Source organism: Malaclemys terrapin, chromosome 3 (genome assembly GCF_027887155.1).
Source record: "Malaclemys terrapin pileata isolate rMalTer1 chromosome 3, rMalTer1.hap1, whole genome shotgun sequence".
Taxonomy (NCBI): Eukaryota; Metazoa; Chordata; order Testudines; family Emydidae; genus Malaclemys; species Malaclemys terrapin.
The window spans coordinates 101,113,051-101,131,177 of record NC_071507.1 but is presented as its reverse complement, the minus strand read 5'-3'; the positions used below and the strand labels follow the sequence as shown (position 1 = coordinate 101,131,177).

The 18,127-nt window shown below is 39.6% G+C and overlaps 1 protein-coding gene across 5 annotated transcripts in view; it reads left to right on the top strand.

The window, feature by feature from the left end:
• Window positions 1-18,127, top strand: part of UTRN (utrophin) — a 565,558-nt gene that overhangs the window by 141,324 nt on the left and 406,107 nt on the right. For all 5 annotated transcript variants that reach the window (XM_054021668.1, XM_054021666.1, XM_054021667.1 and 2 more), the window contains 6 exons: window positions 1,055-1,162; window positions 1,748-1,927; window positions 3,078-3,247; window positions 6,366-6,489; window positions 10,428-10,515; window positions 17,703-17,941. In XM_054021668.1, the coding sequence (XP_053877643.1) occupies window positions 1,055-1,162; window positions 1,748-1,927; window positions 3,078-3,247; window positions 6,366-6,489; window positions 10,428-10,515; window positions 17,703-17,941 (909 nt within the window). The remainder of the gene's footprint in view (window positions 1-1,054; window positions 1,163-1,747; window positions 1,928-3,077; window positions 3,248-6,365; window positions 6,490-10,427; window positions 10,516-17,702; window positions 17,942-18,127) is intronic.

Below are 18,127 nucleotides of genomic sequence, written 5' to 3'. Positions count from 1 at the left end.
GAACGTCAGCTTAATTTTTTCAATGAATATGGGGTGTTGTGGCCTTGTTCTTTCATATTTTATGGCATTTTCATCATCCTTATATTTTCCTGTCTATACATTTATGTATTCAGGTTATATGGGAAGGGAAAACTAAAGTAGTCTTAGATCCAGGAGTTGCTAATCAGTCCTGGGCCAATGCCAAAACTGCACAGCTAGATTGAGGATCTAGTGACCGTTTTATAGTCTAATGTCCATTGAACTACTAGGGCTGCTTTCAAACAAACAAAAAAAAACCCCTGTGGTTCTTAAACTGTGGTCCATGGAGTGTTGGATGGGACATAGGCAGCTTCTCATTGCTTCCAGCTGTTCAATTATATTAAAAGAAGCTAATATACATTCCTAACATTTTTTTTCACATAAGGCATTGTTGAGGTTGCCACAACAATGGTATTTGACCACTAATGAGGAAGGACAGTGGTCTTCACAATTCCAGATGAGATGGGTGGAGAAGCCATGAGACAGTTTCTCCTTAAAGATGTGCTCCACACTATGAAAAAGTTAGACCACTCCTCTTTTGTTTTATTCGACAGTAGTGTATCCTTAGTGTCAGTCTCTGTCTCTAGCAGTTTGTGAGGCATTGCCTGCTAAAGCTGTGTTGCAGTTGAAGTTGAGAAAGATTCAAGGATGGTAATTAGAATGTCGTGATTTGAAAGTTGGTTGTGACAAACTGCCAAGGCTAGAAACACGGACAGGTCCTGAGAGCAAGATTTTTGGAGCACTAGGCCTGCTAGTGATGAGAAGGAAAATTGTTTATTCTAAATATTTCACTGCGTTTAACTCTGGTATAATAATTTGTAAATTTAGGCTGAATTTCTGGCAGATATCTAATCTGGTATTCTTTTATCCCTGTATGTGTGCTACTCCCATTAATGCCAATAGGAGTTTGATGCATGTAAGGATTGCAGAACAGTGGTGGTGATATCTTTCAGATCTTCCTGTTAGGAGAAATTTGCCATTAGTTGTTTGATGCTGTCCTATGTTTCAGAAGTGCTGTATTCTTTTTCCTCTGCAGTGCTTGTTGAAAGCTTGGTTAACTGACAAAGAGGAGGCTTTAAATAAAGTCCAAACAAGGAACTTCAAAGATCGAACAGAGCTGAGTGTCAATGTTCGAAAACTGTCTGTGAGTATTGCTATCCTGGTCTTCCTTGTCAATTTAAAAAAACATGAGTAAGTAACATGTTGTTATTAGGCTGACTTCATTTGACGTCAGTAGGAGCTGTGAACATTTGGCATCTTTGAAAATCAGGCCACACATTCCCTCCTTATGTTTGTCAAAGTCCTTCATGGAGTTCGTTCTTTGTAAAATGACATCTGTTTTGAGTATTTAACTTGTTGTGGCAAACTCTGGTTCTCTGTGCTGCATTATGACCAGTTGCCTCTGTGGTCAACAGTTCCCATTGTTTCACTGAAAACTGTCAGTAAAAGACACTTTCCATAGTTCCCAGTGCTAGCTAAGATCTATGCTAAATTTTGTAGTAAACGTATTCTTGTATACTCTACAATATAATAGCTGATTCTGGGGCTGATTCTTTTAAAAACAATTCTTTTTCTCTTGTTGCATGATAAAGAATTGTGTTTTTAAAACACATAGTTCGTCTAGATCATGGAATTAAGAGAAAAATTGAGTAAAATCTGGGAAGTGGTGTGGAAATATTTGGGATCTTTAAGTGAAAACAGTTCATGGATTTTTTTTTTTAAATGACAGATTTTGAAGGAAGATATGGGAATGAAGCGTCAAATGCTAGATCAGTTAAGTGAGGTTGGTCAGGATGTGGCACAGCTCCTTGGGAATAAAAGGGCTTCAAAGAAAATTGACAGTGATCTGGAGGAACTAACTCAGAGGTGGGACAGCTTAGTTCAGAAGCTTGAGGACTTCTCTAATCAGGTAAGCAAACAATATTAAATTCTTTCAATCCTTGAGATGTGTCCTTTGCCACCAGCTTTGGTAAAGGAAGGTTCATGCAATTACTTATGCCTAAATTAATCCATGATGTAATTCTGTGGACTTCCCTTGGTCTGCCAGAGCCCAAATTTGTTAATCTTTTGAACACAGCTGTCTGAGGCCCAATTTCTTCCACTCAGGATCAGAGAGAGGGGGGCCTTATTAATATATTTATCTTAAAATATTTTGCCCACCAGTAAAAGATAATTTTATATTTCTTGGCATTTTATTGATTATGTGAATTTTTAAATGTTGTTGTAATGGTGCTGAGATTGGCTAAATTGGTGATACTTTAGAAGTCAGAATAAAAAAGCACATGGAGTCATACCAAGGTTGAATTTAGACCAGTGTGATTTTTCTCAATATGGTACAGATTTACCATGATATATTGAAATTATAGACAAAAACATTTATTTTGGCATTCAAGAATAAGAGCAAAGCTTGCGTGTTTACACCATATATTGCTATTTAGGGCTTAGTTAGTATTTCTTACTTGCACAAACTCCCATTCAGTAAGGAGTGCTGAGTAAGCTAGGCCACATTTCTGAAAAAGACTTAATCATGTGCTTGACTTGGACTGTCTAGAGCACTCCCATGAGTCCAGTTCAAAGGCCTGTAAAGTCACTAGATTGCCGTTGACTGTAATGGGCCTTTGGATTGCATGTCAATTTTTGCATAGTTGGAGTCTAGTTGTGATGAACTGGCAGCATAAGCGTTTATAAAGTTTTGTGTTATACTTCAAAAAACAACAACTCCTTCAACTCTCTCCCTTTCCCTCCCCCGAATGTTGGTTTTGACTGGTGAATGAAAATCTGTCATTGGCTTTGTTGATTATATTTACTCAATCTGCTACAAACTTTCAGTGAATTTGAGAATTTTGATGCTTAGTTTCCCCATCTGGAAAAATTAGAATAATGTTACTTAACTCTTTTTTGTTGAAGTGCTTTGAGATCTACAGATGAGAAGGGCTAAATGAGTGAGGAGTTGTTTTTATTATTAATTGGGTTTGAATGACATGTAAATGTAATTGATTGAAAAAAGCACACAGAATTTGTCCCGTAAAATAAACTCTTCGCTAAATCGTTTTGTGTAGGTAACACAGTCTGTGGGAAATATAGGAGTGTCCCAAGTTTCACAGAAGACAGATACAGAAATGATTTCTGTAAAGGAGCAGATAACGGTAAAACAATCCAGACAGGAACTACCCCCACCTCCACCACCAAAGAAAAGGCAGATACCCATGGATATTGCAGCCAAAAAAAGGTAAGAATATATTATTGGTATTTGTTACTCACTAGATAATATTTTAAACTTATTTTCCTTAGTCTTTATATATAAAATTGTCTTAATGCAAGTAAGAAATATCTATAACCTCTAGTGCTAGGTGAAATTTTTCAGCCAAAACTTATTTTTAAACAAAAAATGCAAGTTTGGGTTGACCAAAACATTTTGCATACTTGTAGAATTGTTTTTTTTTTGGGGGGGGGCGCAGAACTTTAAAAACTAAAACAAAGCATGTTTTGAATTTTTGATTCAGAATGACTTAGTTTTGAAATTCACTTTAAATTTTTTTTAAGAAGTCTTAAAAAAAATCTTGAGTTTTTAAAAACCATCTCTTCTCCCGTCCCCCCCCCCGTCCCCCAACTTTTTGATTTGCCAAAAATTTTGTTTCAGGTTGACACAATTATTGTTTTTTGACATCTCTGCCCCCCCTCCTCCCCCCAAACGGCCAGTGTTTCAAAAAAAAATCTGTTCTCTTCGCATAGTGTCTCCTAATTGTCACATAACTGGGGGCCCCAATTATGCTTGGTTGGTCCCCTCCTCTGAAAGTGACATGTGCTCTGCATTGCACCTCTACTTGTGCAAAGGTTTAAAGATGTTACACAAAATCTTCTGGAAATTGGTGTGCAACAAATAATCTTGAATTTTTCCACCAGTCAAAAAGTGGAGGAGAGGCTGAGGGGAGGGAGGAGAAGCTGAGAAGGAGGAGGAGAGGCTGAGGGAACTGGGGTTAATTAATCTGCAGAAGAGAAAAGTGAGCGGGGATTTGATAGCAGCCTTTCAACTACCTGAAGGGGGATTCCGAAGAGGATGTTAGGAAACACTGTTTCACTAGGAGGGTGGTGAAGCACTGGAATGGGTTACCTAGGGAGGTGGTGGAATCTACATCCTTCGAGGTTTTTAAGGCCTGGCTTGACAAAGCCCTGGCTGGGATGATTTAGTTGGTGTTTTGTCCTGATTTGAGCAGGTGGTTTTTCTAGATGACCTCCAGGTCTCTTCTACCCCTAATATTCTATGATTCTATGTATCTCCATATTATTATAATTATTATTTTATTATTATTAAGCATTTTCTCATAGACCTGAGTTCTGTTTGTGGCTCTGTCACTGCTTCATCGTGTGGTTTTTGTGGAAGTCATTCACAATCTGGTTTTCAGAGCTACAGAATATCTGCAGATCCCATTAATGTCAAATGGAGTTCTGGGTGCTCAAGACTGCTGAAAAACGTGGTGCTCAACCTCTCTGTGCCTCAGTTTTGCCATTGAAAAATGGAGAGAATTTCCTTTGTAAAGCACTTTTAGATCTTTAGGTGAAAAGCAGCATCCAAGTGCCAAAGTAATATTTATTTTATTTAGTAATATATAACATATTAATTATTTACTTCTAATTGTGTTAAAATACATTGTTGCAACTATCTGGACAGAAAAACTGGTGGTCTGCCCCCAGCCTTCCTATATATTTAATAGCAGAGACCATAATGTATTGAGGTCTCATTGCTAGGAACTCACTGGGTGGTTAGGTTTTTTTTTTTTTTTAAAAGCAAAATGTACTTTAGTGTCCTTTATAAAATATTGTAACTAAAACTATGGTCAAGGTAAATGAACAGAGTAAATGCTGTGCATGCATTTCTTACCCTTGCCATTTTCTGTTTACTCTCCATTTTGAAAAATTCAGTAATTTATTTGACCAGCCATTTGGCTTCTGTACTTTATTAATATTAGAGGCCTGAGCCAAGAGCAGGGCTTTACTGGGCTAGGTGCTGTTCATACAGCTATTTCTTACTACGTGAATCTTTTATAGCTTAAAATATCCCCATTTTAAAGATGGAGAACTAAAGCACAGAGAGATAAAGGAACTTGCCTGAAGTCACCTGACAAGTCTGTAGCACAGTTTCTGATTGAACCCAGAGCACCTTAGTTCCAGTCTGATGCCGTAACCATAATATCATCATTCTCTGTTTACAGTTCTTGAATTAGAGGTTCATGATGCTGTATAAACATTTTTTTTTTTTGCTTTTTAAGAAAGTGATTGGTCCTGCCTCAATTTACCATCTCCCTTTACTAGTGTTAAAGCTGTATCAGAGAATGGAGTTGGAAAAAACAGGTTAAACTTTCAGTTGCTGTTTTTGCCACTTCCCTATAACACAAGTTTTGAGCCAATAAATGAACAATGGCAGGAAACCTGCAAATTCTCCCACGAACAGTTTGACTGACTTAACAGTAACTTGCTGGAATTAGTTTCTCACTGGGTTAATTACAGGCTGTTATGCATTAGGGTTTGTCTGCATGGGAAAGTAATAAGTGTGACTTTAAACCAATGTAGTTAAACTGGTATAGTCCTCATACATAGCCTTAAAGAGTGTTTGTTTATTTTTTCTTGTTTAATTTGTCACTTTGGAAATGGTTTAAACTAAAAAAGCCACACTCATGGTGAGCTATTCTGGTATAAATATGTTGGCTTCAATTCACACCTTAGCTGATACTGGCTTAGCTTTCCTGTGTACACCAGCCCTTAGTGTAGCCGAAGAGCCTGATTATAAGCTATTTCTCAATCAGCTGATCATTTCTAATGCCTTTGCCAGCTGCCCTGAGTTATTATGTAATTCTTTAGCAGCTGGTTCTTCTTTTAAGCTAATATGTGTCTTTTACATATATTTACAGAATTTGGAACAAAAATATAGTCCTTAGTTGTCTATCATTCATATTTTTAATTTTGTTGTTTTTAGGGAAACCTATTCTTATGCTTATAACATTGTAAGATGCATCCTATAGGACCATATGTTAATAGAAATAGTACTCATGTGTTGTAAGGTGTCTGTAAAACAAGAAAACAAAAGGTACCATTGCATCAAAGTTCATGCAAGGGAAGTTGATGATAATGAAATGGTTTTCACTGTGGCAGTTTAATGCAGAGTCTGTAAGCAGTGAGATTTGTCACTACTCGCTTGTGGTAGGGCAGTAATGTGAAAATACATGAATGCATGTGTGCCACCTTGGTTTCTCAGTGTTGATGGAGGAACCTGCGGAACTTAATAAAAGACACAATGACCGAATGGGGAGAAAAAATGATGAAAAATTTTATCATCTGACCTTTTAAACCAGGTTTGATGCTGAAAACGCTGAGCTGTTGAACTGGATTTTGAAATCAAAAGCTGCCATTCAGGCCATAGAAATCAAAGAATACAAGAAGATGAGAGAGACTGCAAACATGAAAGAAAAGTTGAAGGTAAACTAAGAAGATGGAAGGAAGTTCCAGTGAATAGTTTGTCAGTTTTCGCTGGCTATCAGCTAGAGGTACAGTCTGATCTGAGAGCTTTCTGTGGATTAAGTTCCATTGTTAAATGGCTCTGGAATGCTGGACAAACGTGGAACTCTCTGATTAGCTATAAGCAATATTGTGGCTGCTGGGTCATGCTTACTGATTTACTGGGAGGAGTTTTCTTTTCTTTTCTTGCTAATATCCATCTTCAGCATAGTAATAGGAAGTATATTTCTTGAGGATTATTGTGTTTTCTAGCTAGCTACTTGTTTTAGCCTCATGGCTGACAACTGGAGATGGGGACCGATTGAAAACACTCAAGTAACCTTGGGAAAGTATAGAGCGGTGGGCAGTCTCTACACACAATCCCCTGGAGGCATATATTGACCCTGGCCCACCCTGTCCCTCAGAAGAGCCTGAAGTGTTTTATTGCTAAAGTAATTGGAATCTTACTACTTAGAATCTTAGCATAGGTCAGAGTCCCTGTAATTATACCCTTTGTACAATACTGCTGCTATAAAACTGTCACCAACCTGTGAGACAGTGTAGAATTTACAAGACCCTGTGGGAGCTATGCCTACTCTGTCTTGGATTCATGCCACGGGAGGAGTGAATCCTTGTGACCATTTTTTTTTTTTTTTTTTTTTTTTTTTAAAGCATTGTCTTTGGAAAAGCTTACTGGAATATTAGCAGTACACCTCTACCTCAATATAACGCTGTCCTTGGGAGCCAAAAAATCTTAATGTGTTATAAGTGAAACCGCGTTATATCGAACTTGCTTTGATCTGCTGGAGTGTGCAGCTCCGCCCCTCTGGAGCATTGCTTTACTGCGTTACATCAGAATTAGTGTTCTATCGGGTCGCTTTATATCGGGGTAGAGGTGTACTTGAATCTGCTTGTGGAATCTTAATGTGCATATTTAAGTCTTGTGACAAAGTTCCTCCTCTATCTTGGTGGGTCCTGCGCTTATTGGCGGATTTTCTTGCCTCCGAGATTCACCATGTGGGATGTGGAACAGCCCAGAGACCTTCCCCTCTGGAAGAACCCACAGTCCAGGTCAATTGGGAGGTTTGGGTGGAACCCGGGCCCGCCCTCTACTCCGGGTTCCAGCCCAGGGCCCTGTGAACTGCAGCTGTCTATAGTGCCTCCTGTAACAGCTGCATGACAGCTACAATTCCCTGGGCTACTTCCCCATGGCATCCTCCAAACACCTTCCTTAGTCTCACCACAGGACCTTCCTCCTGGTGTCTGATAACGCTTGTGCTCCTCAGTCCTCCAGCAGCACACCCTCTCACTCTCAGCTCCTCGTGCTTCTTGCTCCCAGCTCCTCACACTTGCACCACAAACTGAAGTGAGCTCCTTTTAAAAACCCAGGTGCCCTGATTAGCCTGTCTTAATTGATTCTAGCAGCTTCTTCTTAATTGGTGCCAGATGTCCTAATTAGCCTGCCTGCCTTAGCTGGTTCTAGCAGGTTCCTGGTTACTCTACTGCAGCCCCTGCTCTGGTCACTCAGGGAACAGAAAACTACTCATCCAGTGACTAGTATATTTGCCCTCTACCAGACTCCTGTATCCCACTGGTCTGGGTCTGTCACAGTCTCCAGAAGGAGGCTCACTTCTGAGTAGGCTCCAGTGCAAAAAGATGACATTGAGGCTATATGGAAGGAGGTTGTAGCTGCTGCTATTATTATTAATCATTATTTATAAAGCTCCATAAACGTGCAAGGCTCTTCAGAAAACAGAGTCCTTGCCCAGAAGAGTTTATAGTCTGATTCCCAATTCTGCAATTTACAACACATAGACAGCATGCTCCTCTGTGGAGCCCCATTTAAGTAAGTAAGGGTTCCAGGGAAGTATAGCAGTTCACCTGTCTGTCAATTGCAGGCTTAGAGCCTGTGTTAAGACGAGTAGAAGAGGGTGACAAACACGGAGAAGAGTTGATGGAGAAAAGGATGAGTGTGCAAACAATAAGTTCATGAGGTCACTGGCATTTATCAAGAGGGCTCATAGTTAAAAAATTAATTTAACTTTAGACTGTGGCTTGTAACTCTCCTTGAAGAGATGCATTTTGAGGGGGAACTGGAAGGAGGGGTAGATGCATGGCAGAAGAGGGAGTAGCCAGGGGGTTCCTGGCGTGTGTGTGATTTTAAAAATTAATAAAAAACAGTGAAATGTGGGTAAAGGATGTGAAGGGTTATTCAGCTGAGCTGCTTGACCTGAGCAAAATGGACATGTTGGGGAATGAAAAGGAGAGAAGAGCTAAGAAGGAAGATGGAGCCACTCCAGTTTCAAAATGACTGCCCTATATTTACTAATAAGTTAAAGAAGCCAATCTGAACCAATAATTTCCCCCCAACCCCCCAAATAAAAAGGAAGGGAGAAGGGAAATGATTGACGGTTTTGATTAAGAAATTAAATTCAAGGTTGGGGTGTTAGTATTCAAGGCTCTCCACAGGGCTGGCACAGGTTATCTGAGGAACCATCTCCCTCTACACAATCACACTGGAGCAATACACCCATTAGTACAGAGGACAGGTTTCTAGGCCTCCAGCCCACTGTTACATTCTGGGTGTGAAGTTTGCATCAAAATGACTGTGAATCTCACTGCCTTCACACCACATTTGAAAGCTCGTTAATTCGACTCAGATTTCCCTAATTACTCAATTATTCTTTTAAAAAGTTTTTTGTGGGGAAATGGTAGGAGGGAAAAGAAACTTCAGTTATTTGAAAGAATTAACACTTCTACTTCTCATGATGAGTGTAGTAAGACAAAAAAAAATGCCTGGAGCCCTGATCTTGCAAGCATCAGAGCATTCCCAAAAGAACAAATTAAAAACATATAGGCAGGGCAAGCTGGAGAAGCTTGCATCTGCAGTATCTGCTTTCTAGGCAAATTGGAAGCTTCAGATTTCACAGGATTCGATGCATTCTTTAACAGAATTACATACACCTGCAGGGCCAGCTTCTGCAGCTCACAATGTAAATTACTGCAGTTAGCTCTACGCAGCAGATAACACTCTCCACTTACTGTTAATCTGGGGCCCAATCCTACTCCTGTGAATTTATGAAAGTTTGCCAGTGACATTTAGGAGACCAAAATGAGGCCCTTTAAGGCACACACAATTAACTGGAAAGAACATGGGAGTCAAGCATTCAAGAATAAAAGGCCAGGAAATTTTACCCATTGGCTGAATTTGACTTGGACTAAACATAATAAACATGGATCAAACAAAAAAACAAGAGTGCTACAATAACACTAGGAATAAAATTGCAGTGTTTTATCAATTTGCAACCAGCACTGGGAGAAAATGCTTGTGTTGGCTTTAAATTCAGGGAACAAAATATTCCATGGGGAGCCAATTCAGAGAGTGTAGTGTGGTGTGCCCTTGCTGGCCCGTGTTGCTGAGTAAGTGGGTTGTTACCTTCACCCCATTGTTCTCTTCTGAGATTTCCAATGAGGGTGGTTATTTTTTTTTAATACGAATTTAACTGAAAAGTCACTTTCCCATGGGACACTAAGTGACTGCCGAATAGTTAGTCACATGCAGCATGTTTCAGGTTTGAATTGGAATTTATATATGAAAGGTTCCACATCTCATCATCACTGGCCAACCAGACTGTTTTGGTCACCTTTTATTTTTGGTATCATGATACCATGATTAACCTTTTATTGTGACCAGTAAGTATTACTGTGTAATACAGCTTGGCATTAGTTTCTGAAGCAAACATGGCTAACAAACACTCAAAGATGTGTTGCTGTTTGCAACTGGAATCTCCTGCAAGAAATCTTGAATTATCTGGGGAGTGGTAGAGATGTATGTATTATGTGCTGTACTGAAAAAGTTTCTGTGTCAATTGAAATGCCCATCTTTGAAACAATGTTCTTTGTTGGGATTTGATTCGCAGGCCCTAGAAAATGAAATGGCCGAGAAAAGCCAGAGGTTAGATGATCTGAGCCAAAGTGGACAGAATCTGTTGGATCAAATGGGAAAAGGTAAGAGATCTTTAAAGTTCTTTCATTTTGTTTTGGTGGAGGCAAGTGATTTAAGCACTTGACTGAGTGGAAGCAGAGGCATTTATTGAAGATACTTTTCCACATTAAGTCTTTCTTCAACTCTTATCTTCTAGAGAGAGCTGAATGGGTCTTAATTGGTGTTGATGAACACAATGCATGTGAATGTTAACCAAACTTATGAAAGATCAGTTCTGAAAACATTTCTCGAAAATAGCATGTATCCATTCATTTCCTCTTAGGGTTTCTGTTTTATTTCCATTGATCCTGAAGATGTTGAAAAAGGCAACGTTAAAATTACGTATTGTTCTTTTGGAATCTTAAACAAAGAATTTGTCTTCAAGACTTTCATATGTTACTGGCCTGCTGTTTTAGAGCAAAGTTTGAATTGGACAAATATCAGTGTATCTATCTTTGAATATTTGTCTGCTTTATGCATGTTTGTGATTCTGTGTAAAAATTCTTGTCAGTGAGTTTTGGTAATACAGTCACTACCCATGGTACAAAGGCAAAAGAGATGATCATAGCTTGAGACGTAATCTGAGTGAATGATTGTTAAAACCCTAACTTCCGAAAACTTACAATTAACATCAGTGAAGACAGAATCTTTCAGCCATGCCAAAGAATTGCTAGATAATAATTCCAAAAAATACAATGAAATGCTGTCAGTAAAGCATGTCTCATTCTCCTGTAAAGCAGCTCTTCACATACTCTGGAGACCGAACGTTTGTTGCTCTGAGGTCAAGTCCACAATTGCACCCTGGTACCATAGTTATGATTATCAGTGTCCTCAGCTAATCAAAGCGGTGATGCATACCACCATCAGTGTGTTGACAGTGGTGTCTGTGTATGCCACACGTGCATGGCATGCCCCAAGATTGGCTGTGCCCTACAGGATGATTCTGTCTTGTCCTCCATGAGTGTTCAGGGACATCATTTTGTAGAACCAGATGGCATCCTCCACACCATGTGACCTCACACACGAGAGGTCATGCCACATGTTCTACAAAATAGGATCCTTCACACATACAAGATCATGACCTCACATACACGTGTAGAGTTGCATGCCTTACTAAGTGTCATGGTCAACACCAGCGGTGTGCACCATTTTTTCTGATAGACTTTGTAAAATGTCTGCCAGGCTACCCAACAGTTGGGCTTTTCCCATTCAGAAAGCCCTCATTTGCTTGGAGTCTCTAGCCAGATAATTCTTTTCCTGCTAGGGGTGAAATCTCTAATTTTGTCAGTTACCTGGTGTCACGTTCTGGGGTGCAGTCCAGACCAGTGAGGGGATGTCATTGTCTGTCCCCATACCGTAGGTGTCTCACAATGCTTTGCTGTTGTAGCTCCCAACCTGGGCTGTTCGCAACCAGCCTGCAGGTTGCACCCTGAATGTCTGTGTTCTAGACAGCCCTGGTTCAGCAGCACTGACCCCAGCAGCCGGTCCACGTTCCTAATCTAACTTCCACTAGCCATGGTTGCTACTTGCAGGGTGACGCCAACACACTCCCAGTCCCAGATTTTCCCAAAACCATGTGTTCTGCAATGTCCAACCCTCTCCTGGGTAGTTGAGAAAAATATGGTTCATTTAAAGACACACAAACGCATCACAGCTTATTAATTGGGGTGAATACACCTTTTTCTTTAAATACAGCACTGAGTTGGTTTATGGTAAAGTGAAATAAATTTTTTAACAAAATTAGGATTAATAGAGACAAGGTGGGTGGGGTAATATCTTTTATTGGATCAACTTCTGATAGTGAGAGAGATAAGCTTCGAAACCACACAGAGCTTTTCTTCAGGTCTAGGAAAGGTACTCCGAGCATCACGGCTACATGCAAGATGGAACAGATTGTTTAGCATAAGTAGTTAGCGCACGTTCTAAGGGACCATTCAAGGTTGAGTAGCTCATTAATGCCTCTGCAGTCACAGGACAAAAAGAGGGGTCCACGATTTTTCGTATCTAGCAGAGCTATGAATTTAAGCTGCCAGGCTCATCTTTTGAAAGTGTTGTGTAGGTTTCTTTGAGGATGAGGATTAATAGGTCAGAAATAGGTTGATCACTTTATGAATAGTGTTCATCCACATGTGATGGGGTGTTTTTGTCTTTATCATGTGTGTTCATTCAAGAGCGTAGTGCTTGTCTGGTTTCATCCACATAGTTGTTGGGGCATTTAGTGCACTGACTGAGGTATACCACATCTTGTGATAGGCATGCATAGGATCTGTGGATCTTGAAAAGTGTGTTATGGGGAGTTTTGATCTTTGTGTTGGTGAAGATATGTCTGCAAATTTTGCGTCTGGTGCCACTTTGAGTTAGTGTGTCCTGGTCTGTGGGGAGCTTGCTTTTGATGAGGAGCTTTCAGAGGCTGGGGGTGGTGTTTGAAGGCCAGAAGTGGAATTCAGGAAAGATTTTCTTTGGGATGGGGTCCTCATTGAGTATGGGTTGTTGTTTGATACCCCATATTGGTTCAAGTGTGGGGTGGCAGGTGATAACGGGTGTGCGATTGGATGGTTCTTCTGGGGTATTTGGGTGGCTTGTTCCATGATTTGATATACTTCTCTGGTGGAGTGTCCTTGTTTGGAGAAAGCGGCTTTAAGTGTATTAAGGTGTGTATCCCGGACTTTAAGTGAGTTTAAATATAAGGAATGAAGACAGAAAGTTGTAAGTAAAACAAAATAAAATACGCTTCTAAAAGTCTAAATCTTAATCTAGCAAGATACAAGCTTTGTTCAAGATGGTTTCTCTCGCCAGCCATTCTTCTTCCCAGCCATGGCTGACTTTCCCTCAGTAAGGACCTTCCACAAAAGTACAAGGTGCTAGCTTCCCTTGTCGTCTTAGGTGAAAGATCTTTGCCTAAGCAGGTTACTCACCTATATTTGGTTCCAGAGATTTCAACCGCCTCTTGGTAGAAGGACATCCTCTCAGCTTGCAAGAATTCTGGCCTCTTGTGTTTGTCTAGTGATGGATGACAAAGATAGTTTCTGTACTTGCTTATATGTTCCAAAATTCAATGACTTTGGGCAGGTCTATACTTAAAATGCTGCATTTGCACAACTGCAGTGCTTAAGTGAAGATGCTCGTATGCCAATGGGAGAGCTTCTCCTGTCGGTGTAGTTAATCCATCTCTGCGAGAGGCGGTAACTGTGTTGATGGGAAAAGCTCTCCTGTTGGCCTAGGAGGTTAACTCAGTATAACCATGTTGCGCAGGGGTGTGAAAAATCCACACCTCTGAGCAACGTAATTATACCGATATAGGTCTGTAAGTTAGGTGTGACCTTTGTTTCAAGAGGCAGAATGACTTCATGCTCTTCTTCCCTTCCTGTGGGCTTCCCATTCCCAGCATAATTTCTGTGTAATGGAGCTTCTGTTGTTTCTGATTCCACCATGCTTAATTTACATAGAAGACAGGTAGATAGCTGTGACATCCTCTCCTGTCTCAGCAGACAGTACAGCCTAATATCAATGAATATCTGTAATTCCTTATATAGTGTTAATACATACATCTTACAATCATGTTAGTCACCAGTGTGTCGTTAGCTTTCAGAGAAGACCTCACTTATACACTTCTATAATACAGTAATATTGTATACAATCAATTGATTCAGTTGAGTTGTTAGTTTTCAAATGATACCTCACAAGACACATTTTGTTCAAAGATTATTACAATAGTGTATAGTGTAAAATACAGGGGTGCTTAATGTCGCACCTGGGTCTCTGTTACAATGGGTCATAATCTCTCACAAGCTGATGAGCCAACTAATTCAGTGTAAAGCTAGACAGTAAAAACTTATGCTGCTTTGTAATTGTTTTTAGGTTTCAAACCTCTTTTGGGGAGGAATCTATTCTTCTCTAAATTATGAAGGTCTTTGGCCTTAACAAGCATTACATACTGATTATAATGCAAAACACATGTTTCAAAATTTGGCTAGTGCCACTTAATAATAGGATATTATAGAAGTATTGTTTAACTTTTCTGTCAAGGGGAAAATATATAATGTCAAGCAAGACAAAATATGTATATTTCTCTTTTAAAATTTTTGACTACTTCACCCAGTGAATATACTTCATAAGACCGCATCCAAATACACCTTGTATAAAGAATTGGCAACTTGAAACAGAAATAGCAACACAAACATGCAACTGCAAGATATAGAGTACTTTTAAGAATCTGAATTATTGATTACTTTAGGATGTAATTCAGAGTGCCTCAATCATTATACTAGAGTATTAGATATTATAGCCTTGCTAATTAAAGTTACAAATTCTCCATATTCCTGAATATCCAGATACCTTATTAATAATGCTGCAGGGATGAAGGTTATGAATCTGGAAAGTATCTATAAGATCACTGTATTATGTTATGTTGCCACAAGCCACAGTTTCTACTACAAATTGTGGTGTTACCAGCACTGAAAGTGATTGCAAGTTTCAAGGCAGTGTGATGAAGACAAGCATATATAGAACTTTTTAGTGTAGACAAAATCCCCAATTACTTACCCACCACAAGGGGGGGGGGGGAAATACAAACACAGCGAGAAAACTGTGTGTGTGGGTGAAGTCTGTTCATCTTACAATGTTACATCTTTAAGGCGTATATTGTACTGGTTATTCAAATTTATTCAGTCTCTTTCTTTTTTAAGAAAATGTGTGTGAGCTAGTATAGAAATAAAAATGCTTCATGCAGTCTCTGTGGGCTGGCAATGTTGTGTTTTGCAGCTATTATTCATATCACTATCTAGTTGTTAATCACATCTGTTTGCAATGTAACATTGTTTGGTATTGTTCCTCCTCTTTCCCAGCCTGACATCCAACCTTTCGACAAATTTACTGACCCCAGCGTGCAGTTAGGGACTGATGCTTGGTAGTTTGCTGCTTGTCCTTTTCAACAGTAACTCTAGAGCGCTGCAGGGAAAACTTCATAAAAAAGCCCATTGTTTATGAAGTTAATTTTATTTAATGATTTAAGATGTTTAAATGACTTCCAAAATATAATTCAGTATTTAAAATAAAAAATGGGTGACCGCTCATCATTGTAAACTGTGAATTTGTTTGTCAGAGGGAGTGAAAACAATGAGGAGTACTTGTGGCATCTTGGAGACAGACAAATTTATTTGGGCATAAGTCTTCGTGGGCTAAAACCCACTTCATTGGATGCATGCAGTAGACACACCCACCCACCATGGAAAAAATGGGTGTTGCCATACCAACTCTAACCAGACTAATCAATTAAGTTGGGCTATTATCAGCAGGAGAAAAAAAAACTTTTGTAGTGATAATCAGGATGGCCCATTTCAAATAGTTGACAAGAAGGTGTGAGTAACAGTAGGAGAAAAATTAGCATGGGGAAATATTTGTTTCCTTCGTGTAATGACCCATCCATTCCCAGTCTTTATTCAAGCCTAATTTAATGGTATCCAATTTGCAAATTAATTCCAGTTCTGCGGTTTCTCATTGGAGTCTGTTTTTGAAGTTTTTTTTGTTGGAGAATTGCAACTTTTACGTCTGTAATTGAGTGACTAAGGAGGTTGAAGTGTGGCGCGCTCAGCTGTGGTTGGCCTGGGCCAACTGATTTGGGCTTGTGGGGCTCAGGCTGCAGGGCTAAAAATTGTTTTGTAGACATTCGGGGTGTGATGGACTGGATCACAGAACCCCCCTTGGGAGCTGCCACCTGATGTGCCAAGACTACTTCTGCCCCTGCTTCCCTGCCAGTTTGGGACCCCAGCACCCTGTCTTGCTGAGCCAGACACGCCTGTCTGCTCCAGCACAGACCCAGGGTCTGAATTACTTGTCCCCAAAGCTGCAGACTTGACTGAAAGCAGCTAACAGAAGTGTTCTTGTCTTTAACACTCAGATGCCCAACTCCCAATGGGGTCTAAAACCCAAATATGGTAAATCCCTTTTACCCTGTATAAGGCGTATACAAGGTAAATTCATAAATTCTTCGCCTTTTATAACACTGATAGAGAGGTATGCACAACTGTTTCTCCCCCCCGCCCCCCGCAGTATTAATACATACTCTGGGTTAATTAATAAGTAAAAAGTGATTTTATTAAATACAGAAAGTAGGATTTAAGTGGTTCCAAGTAGTAACACAGAACAAAGTGAATTACCAAGCAAAATAAAATAAAACATGCAAATCTATGTCTAATACAGTAAGAAACTGAATACAGATAAGATCTCACCCTCAGATGTTTCAATACGTTTCTTTCACAGATTGGATGCCTTCTTAGTCTGGGCACAATCCTTTCCCCTGATACAGCCCTTGTTTCAGCTCAGGTGGTAGCTAGGGGATTCTTCATGATGGCTCCTCTTTGTTCTGTTCCACCCATTTATATATCTTTTGCATAAGGCAGGAATCCTTTGTCCCTCTCTGGGTTCCCATCCCCTCCTTCTCAATGGAAAGACATGAGGTTAAAGATGGATTCCGGTTCAGGAGACATGATCACATGTCACTGTAAGACTTCATTACCCACTTGCCAGCACACAGGTATACAGGAAGACTTACAGGTAAAATAGACCCATCTGCAGTCAATTGTCCTGGTTAATGGGAGTCATCAAGATTCCAAACCACCATTAATGGCCCACACTTTGCATAAGTACAATAGGCCCTCAGAGTTATAGTTCATATTTCTAGTTTCAGACACAAGAGTGGTACATTTATACAAATAGGATAATCACACTCCGATTATAAGCTTTGTAATGATACCTTACAGGAGACCTTTTGCATAAAGCATATTTCAGTTACATTACCATATTTTCATAAAATCCTATAGAGTGCAACATCACACGGGGGACCATGCGAGGGTGGAGGATCCTGGAGCTTGGGCTGGAGCCCAAGCCAGAACATGTACACATGATTTTTGGACTCTGTGAGCCCGAATCAGCTGACTTAGTCCAGTCACACTTTTTTTTATCCCTGTGTAGACATACGCTAAGTTTTACCTATAATATAAGCTTGAAATTAAAAGCCAAAATGCTTGTTACCACTATTAGACATAGTTTCAAGGAAGACTGACTTGGAAGTAAAAAAAACAAAAAAAAAACCCCCTGTGTGATTATAGATGAAACATATATATGTTTGCTTTAGTATATCTGAAGAATGGAATGATTAGATATTTGTAAATCAAGATGTGTTGCAGTTTGTTTATTTCCTTCATTGACTCAGAGGGACTTTTTACTGAGGATGTGAAAAATGCCCTGGAGAAGATATTGACAGAGTGGAAAGAGGTGATCAGCCACCTGGAGGAACTGGCAAGAAAGATACAATACCAGGATGAAATAAACACATACTTTAGGGAAATGGGTGAACTTGAGAAGATTGTAAATGAGAAGGAGGTGTGGCTAAAAAATGCCACTTCAGCATTGCAACAGCCACCTTTAACAGCCCTAAAAGAGTCATGTCAGGTAAGGTTGGCAACCTTGTTTACTTTGATATTAAACTTATAGAAGAACAGAATACCCCAGATTAGTTTAGCCTGTGTCAACGGTGTAAGGGTAATTATCTGTCTCAAAAGCACTCAAGTCTTATTTAAAATTAATGGGATTTAGATGCTTTTGAAAACTTTATCCTAAATCTGTTGAATAGTCATA